The sequence below is a fragment of the Tachysurus fulvidraco genome, chromosome 12, assembly GCF_022655615.1.
Source record: "Tachysurus fulvidraco isolate hzauxx_2018 chromosome 12, HZAU_PFXX_2.0, whole genome shotgun sequence".
In the NCBI taxonomy this organism is placed as follows: Eukaryota; Metazoa; Chordata; class Actinopteri; order Siluriformes; family Bagridae; genus Tachysurus; species Tachysurus fulvidraco.
The window spans coordinates 3,878,893-3,894,589 of NC_062529.1; the positions used below are offsets into that span (position 1 = coordinate 3,878,893).

Genomic DNA, 15,697 nt, shown 5'->3' on the forward strand with positions numbered 1-15,697 from the left:
CTTCAGGAAGCGATTTTTTTTATTGTGTTTGTTGTTGATTTCCTCCCTCTTTCGTGAGAATGTTTCTTTATTACGCAAATAAATTATTGCTTTATTTCCCTCATCATACTTCTTGCTATATGAGTGGTTTAAATTCAAAATGGTACAGCAAGAACATTTTCATTTACAAGGTGTCAACATTTCCTTCCTTTTTATGTGCAACCAAATTTCTTCTATTTTTGCGGGGGTTTTTTTTGGGGGGGTATTCTTTTTTATTCTTTTTTTTATTAATTAAATTGGCAGGTAACTTTACTAGGTGTACACTGAAATCTTATTACTTAAAATTTGAATTTTGATCATTTCAGAAGACTAGGAAAATTTTTTAAACAATTTTATTTATTTATTTATTTATTTATCTATCTATCTATCTATCTATCTATCTATCTATCTATCTATCTATCTATCTATCTATCTATCTATCTATCTATTTATACATAATCTCATATTTTTGACCGAGTAACATGTAAAGCTCAGACCATATACAGTAAGAGCCAATATATTCATTATATTATTTATAGCATGTTTAGAAAAGTTAGGACAAAATGTAATAATGACCGTGATTTCTCGTACAAAGGAAAAACACATGTTGTGGTTTAGACTGTTTATTTAACACTTCAGTGCATTGAGACTTGAGAAAATAAGGCAAAAAATCCTGTGCACACATAAATGCATATATACTGTAAACAAAAAACATAAATAAATAAAGAATAATAACAGATTTCCGTTTGGATTAAGACCCTTCTAATGAAACATTTTTGTCTGCTTTATCAAGTGTAGCTTCAGTCCATAATGATCCTCAATCCCCTCCTCCCTCGGCAACTACTGAGGTGAAATCTACCTCATTATAGGGTGAAGTGATTTAAAAACTAGCTGAAGAATTTTAAAGTTTGGAAACCATAGACAGTATGTATGAGGGTTGAGTAAGTCCTGCAGATCCAAAAACTTCCTCCCTTTTGAGGAACCCGAAAACGTACCAAAGAAAACAACATTTTGAAATTCAAAGAAATAGGGGAAGTCCAAAACAAGATCTGGTTCAAACCCAGATTTTAGGTCTCAGAGTGCACAATATAATTATGAAATTACACCATTACAATTAATGTGGTTTCATGTTGTCCTGCTGAAATAAGCCATTGCAATGAAATACTGTACTTAGTTTAAAATTCCTTCATGTACATGTTTTTCTGTTTAATTCCTACATTTTCCCAAATGCCTTTTGACCACCTCCTGCTTGTGATGCTAGTGGGAATTCATTTCTTCTTCTGGAAAAAAATTTTCTTCTACACTAGACAAATGTCTGTAGTCTGTGTTTGGTTTCCAAAACCACTAAACCAACTTGTTGTTGAAGCTTGTTTGCGGTCTTTCAAATCTCTGCTAGTTCTTCACTTCAAAAACACTCAGTTCTTCACTCTGTTTTCTGATTTTCACAGACAAACCCGTGGTGCTGGTGTTGTAAGAGCAGGGTTTCCCCTTCTTCACGTTCTTTACATGATTCTGGATGTACATGCGGAACTTCCTGGTTGAGAAGCAGTACACAATCGGATCCAGGATGCAGTTCAACCCCATGAGGAGCAATGTGATTTGGTGGGCGTCGTTCAGATACTGCCTTGTTTCCTCACTCCAGTCGTGCATCCTCAGAACAGCCAGGGTCCAGGGTCCCTGGACTATGTGATGAGGAACAAAACAAACAACAAACACACCTACAACCGCGCACAGCATCCGCAAGGCACGACGTTTGGTACCGTGGGGCCGTCGTCCTGTACTGGGTCGCGGCTGACTAACGGGCTGTGCAAGGAGTGTACAAGCGATACGCACGTTACACATCACCACAAGGAGGAAGACAGCAAAGAACAGGCCAATTATGACGAAATGGATAATAACAACAGGGACTTTAGAGTCTTCATTGTTATGATAGCCTTCAAAGCATCGTTGGACTCCTGTGTGCACGTCTACTTGGATGCCAGGCTCAGCTAATTGTTTGGCTGCCATCATCAGTGTAATAACCCAGACAATCACAGAGATAATGGTACCACGTTTCCAGCAGTCAGAGGAGGCGGCCACCAGTGGCCGAGTCACAGCCCAGTAACGATTGACGCTGATGACGGTGAGGAAGAGAATAGAGCAGTAGGTGTTGATGAAGAACAGTGAGCCACTGATTCGGCACAGAATGTCCGAGTAGATCCATTTTCCGTGGTTTATATAATAGGAAATCCAGAAAGGAAGCACACAGACAAAAAGCAGGTCCGCCACCGTCAGGTTGGACATGTAGATGCGTATCTCATTCATGGACCTGGACCCTCGCATGTGATGTAGGACATAGAGGGCGTATGCGTTGGCTGCCAGTCCGATTACAAACACCACGCCGTAGAAAGCGGGGAAGAGTGCGTAGCGGAATTCTGAGTCCAGGAAAGTTTCATTTGTGGAGCTCTGTGAAGTGAGCGTGCTGACGGAAGGTTCTGTAGAAAACATCTGAAAAAGATATTTCACACCACATGTGAGCTTTTAAGTATGTAAGGAGTCACAAAATACGGAAAATAAGAAGCTTTCTCTCTCTGACTCACACAAACACACACAAACACACACACACACACACACACATTTCCTTTTTCCACATTGCATTTTTTTCTTTATCACCACAAACTGGCAACAATCCAGATAGACAGTGAATTAACATATTGTATAAAGTGCTTAAAAATCTTAAAAATTCAATTCAAATCTCTCTCTCGCTCTCCCTGTCTTCCAGTGAGAGTGGCCAAGACCTACTAGGACAATTGTGGAGAAAAGATCTTGTTTTTCACCTTGAACCCTTGAACCTTGAACAAGTTTTCCTAGGTCACAGTGAATGAATCTGGAGCCCATGTAGAAGGGCAGCGGTAGCTCAAGAGGTTAAAGCTTTGGGTTGTTGATCAAAGAATCAGGGTTTAAGCCCCAGCACTGCCAAGCTGCCTCTGTTGGGTCCTTGAGCAAGACCCTTCACCCTCTTTGTTCCAGGGGTGTGGCATCATGGCCTCTCTGACCCCAAGTTGGGATATGTGAAAAAATTATTTCACAGTGCTGTAATGTATATGTGACAAAATAAAGGCTTCTTCTTCTTTTATCCTCAGAACACACTGAGTGGGACACCAGATCATCCTAAATTGGGAAGTGGGAGGAAACTAGAGCCCAGAGGAAACCTCGGTGCTATACAAATATGGCAAAACATTTTTAAACTTTTTAAAATCCTGACGATGTCTACTTCCTGTCTCTGAGATATTAATAAGCAGAGTGATTTAGAATTGGATTTAAATATGTTGTGTATGTTTCCTGTAAGGGTTTTTATTCTTTAACTACATTTACAAGGTGACAAATCAGGCAAGCCAAATAAATGTCTGTTCAGTTTATACTTTTACAAACTGTAAAAGTTTTAAAGGGGAAAGGGTGGATTGCACAATATGTGACAGAGGGCATCATGTGTGTCCGCACTGAGCTGGAGTTCCTACAATGACTCAATTCGGTGAAGCTTCCACACCTCAGCTGACAACACTTTTACTGGCTGCTGCAATCCAGTCCAGCAACCGAGAGTGCTTCGGGGGTTCTTTAAAGGTTTATTAAATAATTAAGGCTTCTTAGCCACGTCAAAATAGTTCTGCTTGGAAAGCCTATCTTATAAAGAAACACAATGAGGTAGAAAGTCTGCAAAGTCATTTTTATCTTTGACGTTAGTCTCAAAAGAAAACAACACAGTTGCCTTACATGCTCAGAAGATTAGAATTAACAATAACTGATTAAAAAGGAAACCAGAAATAAAAGCTGGAAGCTTCCGGTACACATATCATCAAACAATTCCAGAGAGCAATGCCCAGAGGTGTGGTACATATCAGGGTAATTCACACATTACACAATACATCGCTGCTTGATTGTTATCAGGTGTTATTAAATAAATATTCTTTATGGCATCTTTTGCGGTGCTTAAAGCAATCTACTCGAATCTGCTCAGTCTACAAAGAACTGAGTGATTAAAGTTTAAAGATCATATCTGTTGAAGAGATATATAGTATAATCTGTTGACCCATCATCAGTAGGAAAAGTGGTTTAATTGATGGTTGGTTAACAGTTCCAGTCTTTCATGCATTCTTATATCCAGAGCGACTTACATTGATCTCATTTATACAACCGAAATTTCCAGTGCTAAAATTTCTCTCGACCACCTGGTCAGTGTGACAACATCTTAACCACTGTATAGTTTCCAGAGAACAATGAGCTCTTTCTCTCTGCATTTCCTTATATAACTGCATCTGTCGTTATATCTTTCGTTCTGATTGTACTATCGTTCAGCCGGCCGTTTCTTGGAGACTGATAAGAGGACACTAGCTGATTATTTTGCCAAGCTCTTTTAAAATATTTATTAGTTTATCAAACTCAGACAGCCTCAGAAGCGCTTTGCTTGCACAGTTAATGAAGGACGTTTGTCTGGATCGTTCTGTTTCCTTGGAAACTATGTTTTTTCTACATCTCTCATAAACATGGCAATAATTGAATTGCCCAAAGGAATGAATTAGTGTGTGAATGGGTGTGTGTATGATGCCATGTGATGAAAAATAAATGAATGAGTAAATGAATCAATGAATATAAAAATATATAAACACAACTACATGCCTAGGGAACATTTATCATACAGTAGCCAGTCCACCAACCTACATGCTTACAAACACTAGAAGGACACTGGAGACTCCAGAAGGAACCCACTCTGGGATACAATCACCCTAAAATGTTTATAAATACTTATTATAAATACTAATTTTCTTAACTAATGTTTGTCACTAATGTTTTGTATGTCAGTAAATCGTTAAAGCGCTAACAATACAGAAATGAGGATGCTTGCGCAGAATATTACTGAAACTAGTTCTGATCATTCTGACTGAGATAACACAGAGATGATGAATTAAAATAGTAAATTAAAATGGATTGTGATGTAATATAATGATTAATAATCTACAGGTCATCCATTAAGTGGACAATGAGAGTGTGTTGTTTGGCTCACCTTAACTGGATCTTGTCGTCTCCCTGGTTTGGAAAGGTATCGAAGTTGAAATGTTTATGTATTAAAAAAAAATAAAAAATCCTGTTATATATCCTTCAGGATCTTCTTCCAAAAGAGTGACTGTTAGAAGATGTCCTAAATATAGAGTACCTGGTGTACATGTAGGTTAGTTTAGCCTCTAACAACTATTAAAGTACCTTAAAGCAGACTGGAGGTTGGTGTTAACAGCCTCTTCTTTAAGGCACATATGGAAATTGGGCAACTTTTATTTTCAAGTATTTCACAATGCAGCGTCACTTCCCCATCACTCCTCTTTACATGCAACCTGCTTCTGTTCCTTTGCATTTTCATGAGAAAGTACCTGAATATTTATTCTATGATTCAGTCTATTCTTAAAAAAAAATATATATATCCTATGGCTTTTAGAGAAAACCGATGTAGAACTCTTCACTAACCACTGGCTTTGTTTAGGCTTGCACAAGAATTTTCCAAAAAAAAGTACAAACATGAATCAATGGCATTCCATGAAGAGAAATCCTGTACATGTTGCTCATCTTAGTCTTTGTTTTAGGTAGATGTTAGTAAATGCTCTAAAGTAAGAATGCTTTAAATATATATGTTTTAATTTTTTTTTGTCAGAAGAAAATCTAAATCAAAGCAATATTTGCTGTGACTTCAAACAAGCATCGATTTTTATACTTGTACAAAGTCGGGGATTTTTTTAGGATCGGAATTAGATGTATGATTAACCAGTTATACCAAGCAGGTGCTAATGATCATCAATTTTCACATGTAGGTTGAAACACAGTCATTAACTGAAACAGGAACAGCTTTGTAGAAGCTTCAGACTGAGTGAGGAACAGCCAAACTCTGCTACTAAACGTTCATATCATAGGTTATACACCATGGCAAGACTGAGCACAAAAAAACAAGACCCAAGGTAGTTATGCTGCATCACCAAGGTCTCTCCCAGGCAAAGATTTTAAAGCAGACTGGCAATTCAGTACTGTATGTGCTGGTCATGCTATTTTGAAAAAGCACAAATAAACAGGCAATGTTGAAGAACGTGTAGACGCAGTGGTCGGCCAAGGAAACTTATTGAAGCTGACGTCCCTTCAACACTAGAAGATGTACAGCAGTGCAATCAGCAAAGAACTGGAGGTAACAATTGGGACCCAGGTACAACCATCTACCGTGTGGAGAAGTCTGGCCAGAAGTGGTCATCATTGAAGAACTGGGACCAAAAAAACCTTACTCTGACTTGATAACAATGCCAAGAGAATCAACTATGCATGTTAATTGAGGTGTAGAAAAAATGGCAACAGGTGTTCTGGTTAGCTGAGTAGGAGGAAGAACTTGCTGTAGAAGGAGGCAGGTTCTTTGCCAACGGTCTGGAGAGTGGTACAATATTCAAATAGAGTTGGAGATTTGGTCAGGATTAATGGTGTCTGCAATGCTGTGAAATGCAGGCAGATAATTCCATCACATAGTACCATCAGGGAGGCATCTGACTGGCCCCAAATTTATTCTGCAGCAGGAAAATGACTCCAAACATACAACCGATGTCATTAAAAGCTATCTTCATCATAAAGAAGAACAAGGAGTCCTGGAAGTGATGGTTTGGCACCCCATCATCAAGTCTGTCTGCAATTACATGAAGAGACAGAAGGATTTGAAGCAGCCTACATACACAGAAGATCTGTGGTTAGTTCTGCAGGATTATTGGACCAACCTTCTTACTGAGTACCATCAGAAACTGCGTTCAAGTGAATCCAGAAGAACTGATGCTGTGAGCAGAGACACTCAGAATGGGATGACATCGTAGATAACAGTGATCACATGGAGGTGACGTAAGCCCAGGTTTGGAGCCTTTTTGCCATGGAGTTGCTGAATTCCTGCTTTGAATGTGAATTCAAATTCAAAATGTAAAAACAAAAAAAAAAAGATGTGAGGAAAAAATGTGGAGGAGCTTTTCTTCATTCAAAACAAGAATTTTTTGCCTAGCAAATATTTTCTTTTTTGCTCTATAACTGCACACGGCACATCTCCATTTTATTCAAGGGTTCGACTGTACTCATAAATACAATTTTTATATTTTTCCTTATACCTTTTTTTATACTTTCATATTTTCTCTCATTCCCACATGTATAGTAAATTCAAGTCTTGTCTTATTTTGATTCTGTTGACACTCAGAAAGCATTTGACTCCATGTCATACTGTGCAATGTGGTATATGTGACGTGACAACTAACATTTTAATTTGCAGTTGTGGTTCCTTGCTACAACAGGTTTACATCTAAGTTCTAGCGAAATTAAGAAAAATGATAAAACTGCAGCATACAAAGACATCTGATACAATTATGTATTTCTATTCATATGACGTTCAGGTTCCCTAAACATACATTTGGCCGTGTGGTCTACGATGTTGTTTGAAGTCTAATAATAATTGCAGGATGTTTTTTTTTAATTGATTTGTTTTCACTATCCAATGACTAGAGACTAGTTTTTGGTGTTAAACTGAGCAACAGTCATGAAACAAATTTCTGTGTGTGATTAGATTGAGCCACATCACACAGATGCTTGTTTTAATATGCATGTGGCGACAAAGACTGAACACAAACGCACATAAAGCCACAGCCACACACATGCGCACACAGACTTAAAGTCACCACAGCTGAAATCCTGGATTAAGGTTAACGATATTGTGTGACCAGATTGTGGTTCAGATGCTAAATGTTCCTTAGATGAAAGCAAGGCGATTTTATAAAAGTAGACTCCTTCGGTTTATTACAGTTTCCATGTGGGTATGAAAAACGGTGCAGATAATTAAACAAGGTCTTTTGAAGCTGTTGTACCTTATGCAGCAATAATACATTCCTCTAGAAGGCAGTGTTGTTTATTCATCCATCCGTTTTGTGGCCTAAATCTCTCTCAGGCCTCTGGGTTTTATCTCTATACACACAGGCTGATATCAGGAGGGAGTTTACTTGTGTGTGTGTGTGTGTGTGTGTGTGTGTGTGTGTGTGTGTGTGTGTGTGTGTGTGTGTGTGTGTGTGTGTGTGTGTGTGTGGCTATTTCCTGTTAATTACCCTGTGTGGTTTGTTGCTGCAAATATCTCCATTATGCATGCCTTTGGAGTTGGATTTCTCATGGTGACCTGGATATGACATAGAATTTGCTCAGATGCCGGATATAATACACGTTCTAAAAAAGCCCTGCTAATCCTGGACCACTTCTCAGTCCCTAAAAGTGCTGTAAATAGAGCCTGAAAAAAAGCGATGGTGTGATTTCACCCAGGTGCGTTTTAGAGAATGTTGGCCGCAACCCAAAAGGCTTATGGGATAGTGCAAAGTTAGACTAACATTCCACTGGGAGCTGAAACATCGCCTGGTGAACACACTTTTCTCTTTCTGTCTCATTCAGGATCGCTCTTGGAGAAGTAAGAACTTCAAGATCTTACATAAAATGTGTCGTAACTCTCTCTCACCCACACACACTCTCAAACTGCTAATACATTTTAGCCAAATTATAATTATATCCAAAGTAGGTTTCTCTCCAGAGTTCACTTAATGATTGAGATTATGGGACACAACAATGCAAGAATGTTTTAACTTTCAGATTAAAAAACACTTTGGAATTGTACTGTTATCAGTCCATCCAGGACTTTGTGGTCAAAAATGCTTGGTTTTGCTACAGCTTTTTTGTTATTGTGCATATTTTGAGCAAAACTACTTAAATTGTCAAAATCACAAGCACCGGATTCTTCTTTTAAGCTCCTACCAGTCACGGCAGATATGAATCTACTTTCTAGCTGTACTCATGTTTGATGCACATGAATAGGACGGCTTCGGCTGAATGCGTGTAATGATGATGTCACATGGCACGTCTTAGTCCAAATCTTTGGTAATTCTGAAAAATTCCAAACTTTTGTTAGTTTGCTTTTGTGTTCATTTCTGCAAAAATAACAAAATCCTTGTAAAGTAAAATAAATAAATAGGGTAGTGTGATGTAAAGTGGATTTACTGTAAATTATCTTCCAATAACTGTACATCCTGAGGTGATATATTCCTCTAATACAACAGAACTGACTAGTGTTAGAAAGCCCTGACACTGGAGACTCTTTACAAAAATAGAAAAAATAGAAATGGTGAGACATTCATTCATTCATTCATTCATTTTCTACCGCTTTATCCGAACTTCACGGGTCATGGGGAGCCTGTGCCTATCTCAGGCGTCATTGGGCATCAAGGCAGGATACACCCTGGACGGAGTGCCAACCCATCGCAGTGCACACACACACTCTCATTCACTCACACACACACACGCAATCACACACTACGGACAATTTTCCAGAGATGCCAATCAACCTACCATGCATGTCTTTGGACCGGGGAAGGAAACCGGAGTACACGGAGGAAACCCCCGAAGCACGGGGAGAACATGCAAACTCCACACACACAAGGCGGAGGGGGGAATCGAATCCCCAACCCTGGAGGTGTGAGGCAAACATGCTAACCACTAAGCCACCGTGTCCCCCTACTGGTGAGACAGCGACGGTTTAAAACATCAGCAACACCAGGAACTTGACTCACGGATATTAAATGTAAAATAGTTTCTTTAAGAAATTAAAACAAATATAAGAGTAATAGACATTACACAAAATAAACAACTTTATAAAAAATCGAGTAATCGAACATGTTAGGCCACATCACAGCACCATGACGTTGATCGTTTTCCCTAAAACTGCACGTCATGTCATGTTCTATTCCCTACTTAATACTGAAGCATAATAGTGGAGCCTCCTGGACATGCTCCAACATGCCTCTTTTTTCATGTGGATGTTTACGAGACACAACCTTCATTCCACGTTTCCCGCATGTGACCCCTAATCAAATTTAATCTGAAACTGTAATTAGAGCATCACAGCATCAACAATAAACATCTTCACTCTGGGGCAAAATCCTCATCATGCTCCTGTTAATAAATATTCCAGATTCTTCATGAAATTCTTCAGCAGTTGACATTTTGATAAAAGAATCAGTCTGGAATGCTTAGAAATTTTATTTCTAAGCACATTTATTTCTTAGAACCGCTACATTTCAATTTTCTGCAGGTTTCTAGCAGAGGTATTATTCCTACCTACTCTGTAACGCGTGGGTTTTTTATATAACCTCCATCTGCCTCTGGTCCTGTTCAGGCATGTACGCTAATGGTGCTCTGCCTCTGCAGCGAATGTGGCCTTTTATCGACAACCTTTTGTACTATCAGGAACCAAGGACAAGGACCTTGAAAACAAGGAAAACAAGGACAAAACGTCAGCTTTTTCAGATCAGTGTAGAGAATTGTTTTAGACTGACGTAAAAGTAAACGCAGAACCAATCCTTTAGTTAAATATTGGAACTGAATTAGCTTTACATGATAAAGTGAAGAAAGGAATTTTCTGAATACAATCTCTTGGATTTTCATTCCATCCTAAACAGCTGTGTTATCAATTTAAAGTTAAAGAGAGAGAGGGAGAGAAAGAGAGAGAGAGAGAGAGAATTCATTCATTCATTCATTCATTTTCTACCGCTTATCCGAACTTCTCGGGTCACGGGGAGCCTGTGCCTATCTCAGGCGTCATCGGGCATCAAGGCAGGATACACCCTGGACGGAGTGCCAACCCATCACAGGGCACACACACACTCTCATTCACTCACACACTATGGACAATTTTCCAGAAATGCCAATCAACCTACCATGCATGTCTTTGGACCGGGGGAGGAAACCGGAATACCCGGAGGAAACCCCTGAGGCACGGGAAGAACATGCAAACTCCACACACACACAAGGCGGAGACGGGAATCGAAACCCCAACCCTGGAGGTGTGAGGCAAACGTGCCCCCCCCCCCCAAAAAAAATAATTAAAAAGTAAAAAACATACAGCATATGACTGACTGTTTAGGAATAGGACTTCTTGTACAGACTATATAATATATATATATTTCATACTGCCTTATGCTACCTATTAGGCTAAACCATGGGAGGTTTATGATATCTGTTATGTTCAAACTCCAGCAACAAGAACATAAACATCTAACATACTATTTGACCATATGTGTGTACTTAATTTGGTGTTTAAGGTTTTGTTTTGGTGTTGAACTGATTAGAATTTGACAAAAACGTAGCTGGTTAATGAAACTATTTTGAAAATAGTTTTTCTACAGCCACACTACTATAACTGTAGTCAAGCTAGCTGTGCTTCAACTTAGACATGTACTCCACAACACTGTTATGATTGTGTTATGACCAACTAATGATACTTATGATGTGAAAAGCTAACGTTTGCTGTGAAACCATGTGGACATCATGAAAATACTCACATCTGTCTCATTCATTACATGAATGTTTTGTATATTGCTAATAAGAAGGTTTAGAACAGGTTAAAATACTCTCAGCCTTCTATGAGACTAGTCCTCTGTCTTCCTGTGTATGTAATGAACTGCCCTATTATGGCCTCCCAAATGGGATTAGCTTTCTTTGTAACTTATATGACTTCAGAGGTATGGAATCTAACTAAATTGTCACAGTTGAGTCATGCTGGTTACGTTTCTTCAATAAACAGGAAGTGGCAACTGCACATATTTGGACTACATTAACAGCAGTCAGGAGAGGAAAAGTACAGAAAAACTCTACTTATTCTACTTAAAATGATATATAATGTGTCAAAATCTGACTTCATTAAACAATAAAGTAATAAAGTGAAATGTCAAAGGATCATGTTTTCATGTGAAATTTTTTTTACTTATCCAAAAAGTATTATATAATGTTATACAAATTACAATGTAAGCTGTTTTGCCTAAAAACATTCTATCTATATGTTTGCTGTTCATATACAGTGCATGACTGATGACAATTAATATATTAGAAGAATGCCTAGCCTGTCTACAGGGGGTGGACAACAAAACTGACACCCTGTTTTTAACCAAGGGATTTTGAGCCATTACTCTTGCAGAACAGTGACCAGGTCACTGTGTGATGCTTGTGAAGAAAAATGTTTCCTCACTCGCTCCTCCAAAACACCTTGATGTGACTCAATAATGTATAGATCTGGTGCAATCTTTGGGAGATGTACAGCTTCATTTCATGTTCATCAAACCACTCTGTTACCAGTCTTGATTGGTGCATTTTCATCCTGATGCATGGCACCACAAACAGGGTACAGCTGTTTAAACCAGAATGGTTCAGTAGTCCTTGGCAGTGACACTTCCAGCTAGCACAAGTAGGACATATTGAATGCAATGATATTACAGAACAAACCATTACTGCTCCACCCCATTGCTTCACTCTGGGAATACAGTGTCTATGGTAAACTTCTCTGGAGCCTCTCCACACCGTAACTCTCCAGGATGTGGGAAAGACAATTGACGTGGCCTCATCAGAGAACAATATATGTTTCACATTACACACAGCCCAAGATTTCCGCTGTCGGCACTATTGAAACCGATGCTTGGCATTGCCACAAGACACCAAAGGTTTGGCTATAGCCGGGCTGACCGTAAATATTGTCCATGTGGAGCTGGTATAAATAGTGGTTTTGGTATAAACAGGAGAGCCGAGGTGTGCATTAATTCTTCAGTGAGTTGGGCAGCTTTGGTTTTATGTTTCCATAATTGTCCCTTTCACACAACTTCTTGTGTCGGCGGTTACTCATGTTGGATGTCTTTCTTCCTTCATGGTGGTATGCTGACATTACTCTGGATGAGGGTATGTTGCCATCATCACTATACTGGCCACTGTTTTAGTGACATTGACGAACCCCTATACATTAGCTACTATAATTAATGTTTCGTCTAACCAGACACTAGCAACGAAAAGAAATTAACTGATAAATGTAGCCTGTTAATATTAGAAAATTAGTCAAACTTACCACAGCATGTTTTTCAAGTTAGATGGAGTTCAGATGATCCCTCAATTTATGCAAGTATTTGCTTACTCCACCATATTGAAACATTTTACTGAGGTAGGGCCAGAGGCGCTCATGCTCAAGTTGCACAATACAATCTTGTTTTGTACCCATCAAATGCACACAAATAACTATGGCGTTAGTTATATGAAATTGGGAATCTTGAACATTTTGTTGATGAAATTGATTGGACGCTTTATTGAAATTGGATTGATTGGATGCTTAAGTTAGCCCAATGGATTGACATATATTGTGTACAGCAATTAGTTAGATTAGAGACCTTAAAGATTTGTAATAAGTACTTTGGAAGTTGAAATAAAAAGGAGTAAAAAGAATAGAAATAATAATGACGTACAACTGGTTCAATACCTAAAGTAAAATAAGGATTTTTAGAATGTACACAGTTAGTAAGCAATGCTGAGGACCATTTTTCAATAAAAGAGCACAAAATATTTTTAAGGAAATGGTTCCATTTAGCAGTCTGGGTTTCTCTTTTTAACAGAGGATTTCAAGTCAAATCCCTTCAGGGTATCCCATACTGTAATACCCTTAACTGTCCAAAGAGGACTTGAGGAACTGTTTCAAAACAAGCATGCAGATGAACTGCAGTATTGAACAGCTACAGTGCAGTGGGTTGAAACATAATGACTGTGTACATTTCCAAACAGATGTTTTGCAGATTTTAAGCAAATTTCTCCAAACTGTTTCAACTGCATGATATTCCAACTGTTCTGTGAACAATCTTAAAAGACTAACAAGATCATTGAATCCAATAATTAAATGACAGACATGTTCATGTCTTTATTTATTTGAAAAACTCTAGTTTTGGGTACACTACATAAAAAGATGTGGACAGAAGTCCTGCCAGTTCATTTTACAGTCTAAAATCAGAGTCCCTGGCAGCTCAACAGCATCAAGCACGGTCTAAAATCATTGCAAAAGTCGGCATACAGAAGAGTCAGAACTAAGAATGGAACTTGGCCTCCACTTGTCTGCCCACAACTACAAAATGTTGTGTGCATGAATAAATACCTTCTTTTTTCAGACAGAAAATTGAGGATTATGCTTTCATGAACTATATAAATGTCTTGTATACTGTATATTTTTAAGCGCACAGAGTTTTTCCCATCTGCTGCAAGTCATGGAAGTGTCCCAATGATGAACATAACCTCCTCCTAATAAGAGGGTTCTTTGGATAGGTAAAGGTTCTAGGTTTTCTAAAAGGGTTCCACTTTGTCTTATTTTAGGATTCCACATATAACTTTACCTCCAGAGGGACATACTGAAGAACATTTGAATAGTAGTTTATAAATAGAAATATAAGAATAGAGTAAATACAAAGCAATAGAATGGAATGGAAAATGGAATCACTCCCATTAAGGTTTTTTTTTAAGTAAATGAGCATTAGAGCTGTTCCCTGGTGTTCCAGTGGCTAAGAATCCCACACACTCGCTGCCGCAGCCTGCATTCAGTTCACAGGCAGGGAACCAACCCAGCCACTGGGGGCTGCACTGTCAATGTTGGTCCCAAGCCTAGATAAAAATGAGGGGGTGTTTGCTCAGGGAAAAACATCCAGCCAAATGTGCCAAATCAAATATGTGGATCAGATGGTTTTCTGTAGCGACCCCTAATGGGAGCAACAGAAAGAAAGGCATTAGAGCTAAAGCTCGTTCAATTCTACTGGTATTTTCAAAAGAATCCTAAGGCTCATAAAATGTGGTAACAAAAGAGCAATAAAATGATTTAAAGGATCACAGTCCTATCCATGCCTAAAACCATACTATTGTCCTTTAAAATTCCTGCTAAAACTAAGCACTACTAAATAAAATGTAGTGGTGAGTGGAAGGATACAGAAGTTTATACTGTACCACAGCAGTGTTAAATTGTCAATTCTGTTGGCTAATTTTCTTTAATAGCAGCTCTGACACAAGGAAATTCACAGATTTATATAAATAAACTAGCTCTGATATGCTTACACTGCTTACACAGAGGTATATATATGACAAAAAATATAAACAAACAAACAAACAAACAAACAAATAAATAAATATTAGTGCTTTATATCATCAAAGCTGAAACTTTAAGAATCAACTTGGGGTGGAAGTAGTAACTCATTTTACATGGGAAAGCAATTGATTATTTTCCTGCTGTTGATTATTTTCCTATATCACCACACCTTTAGGGATCTACAGTTAGGGAAGGAAAGGGGGCGACTTTGGGGAGTTTTTACATACCTCAATAACCATAGTTTTTCAAGTGAATTTTAAACATCAGCCTTGTTTAATCAGCCTGATTTGTCTCTCAGTTAGAATCCCAACTCTTCTGGCACTAAATTAGAAGAAAATGTAAGTTTCCTTGTATGTGTATTCCATTGTAATAGCATGTACAATTTTTGGTACGACAAGTACCCTATCACCCCACAGACAATGTACTATTGTGGCCGTTTCTGAATGTTTTCCTCTTATCAATGATTACCAGACATATCAAACGTTTCTGTTTAATCTGATAAGGGTTACTGTTATTATATCACAGGAACAATCATAAATACCAACACTTTTAATGTTCCTTGGAGAGGCTCTGTATCCATAATAACGTATAATGTGGGTATTGTGCATGAATAAAAACGAAGCAACCAAATATATATATGCTATATGTTTATATATTACATATTGATGTGTCTAACTATGAGTCAATGTA

The 15,697-nt window shown here is 38.3% G+C and overlaps 1 protein-coding gene across 1 annotated transcript; it reads right to left on the bottom strand.

Annotated features, from left to right (window-relative positions):
• Positions 1 to 625: 625 nt before the first annotated feature.
• Positions 626 to 5,307, bottom strand: ptafr (platelet-activating factor receptor). Its single transcript, XM_027160144.2, has 2 exons — positions 5,057 to 5,307; positions 626 to 2,505 (listed from the first exon to the last, which is right to left on the bottom strand). Exon 2 carries the CDS (start codon positions 2,503 to 2,505, stop codon positions 1,411 to 1,413), a length of 1,095 nt encoding a protein of 364 aa, XP_027015945.1. The 5' UTR covers positions 5,057 to 5,307; the 3' UTR covers positions 626 to 1,410.
• Between the last annotated feature and the right edge of the window lie 10,390 nt (positions 5,308 to 15,697).

What these genes read in the sequence shown, in the direction of transcription:
- ptafr (XM_027160144.2), bottom strand. Translation starts at nt 2,505, where the DNA reads ATGTTTTCTACAGAACCTTCCGTCAGCACGCTCACTTCACAGAGCTCC.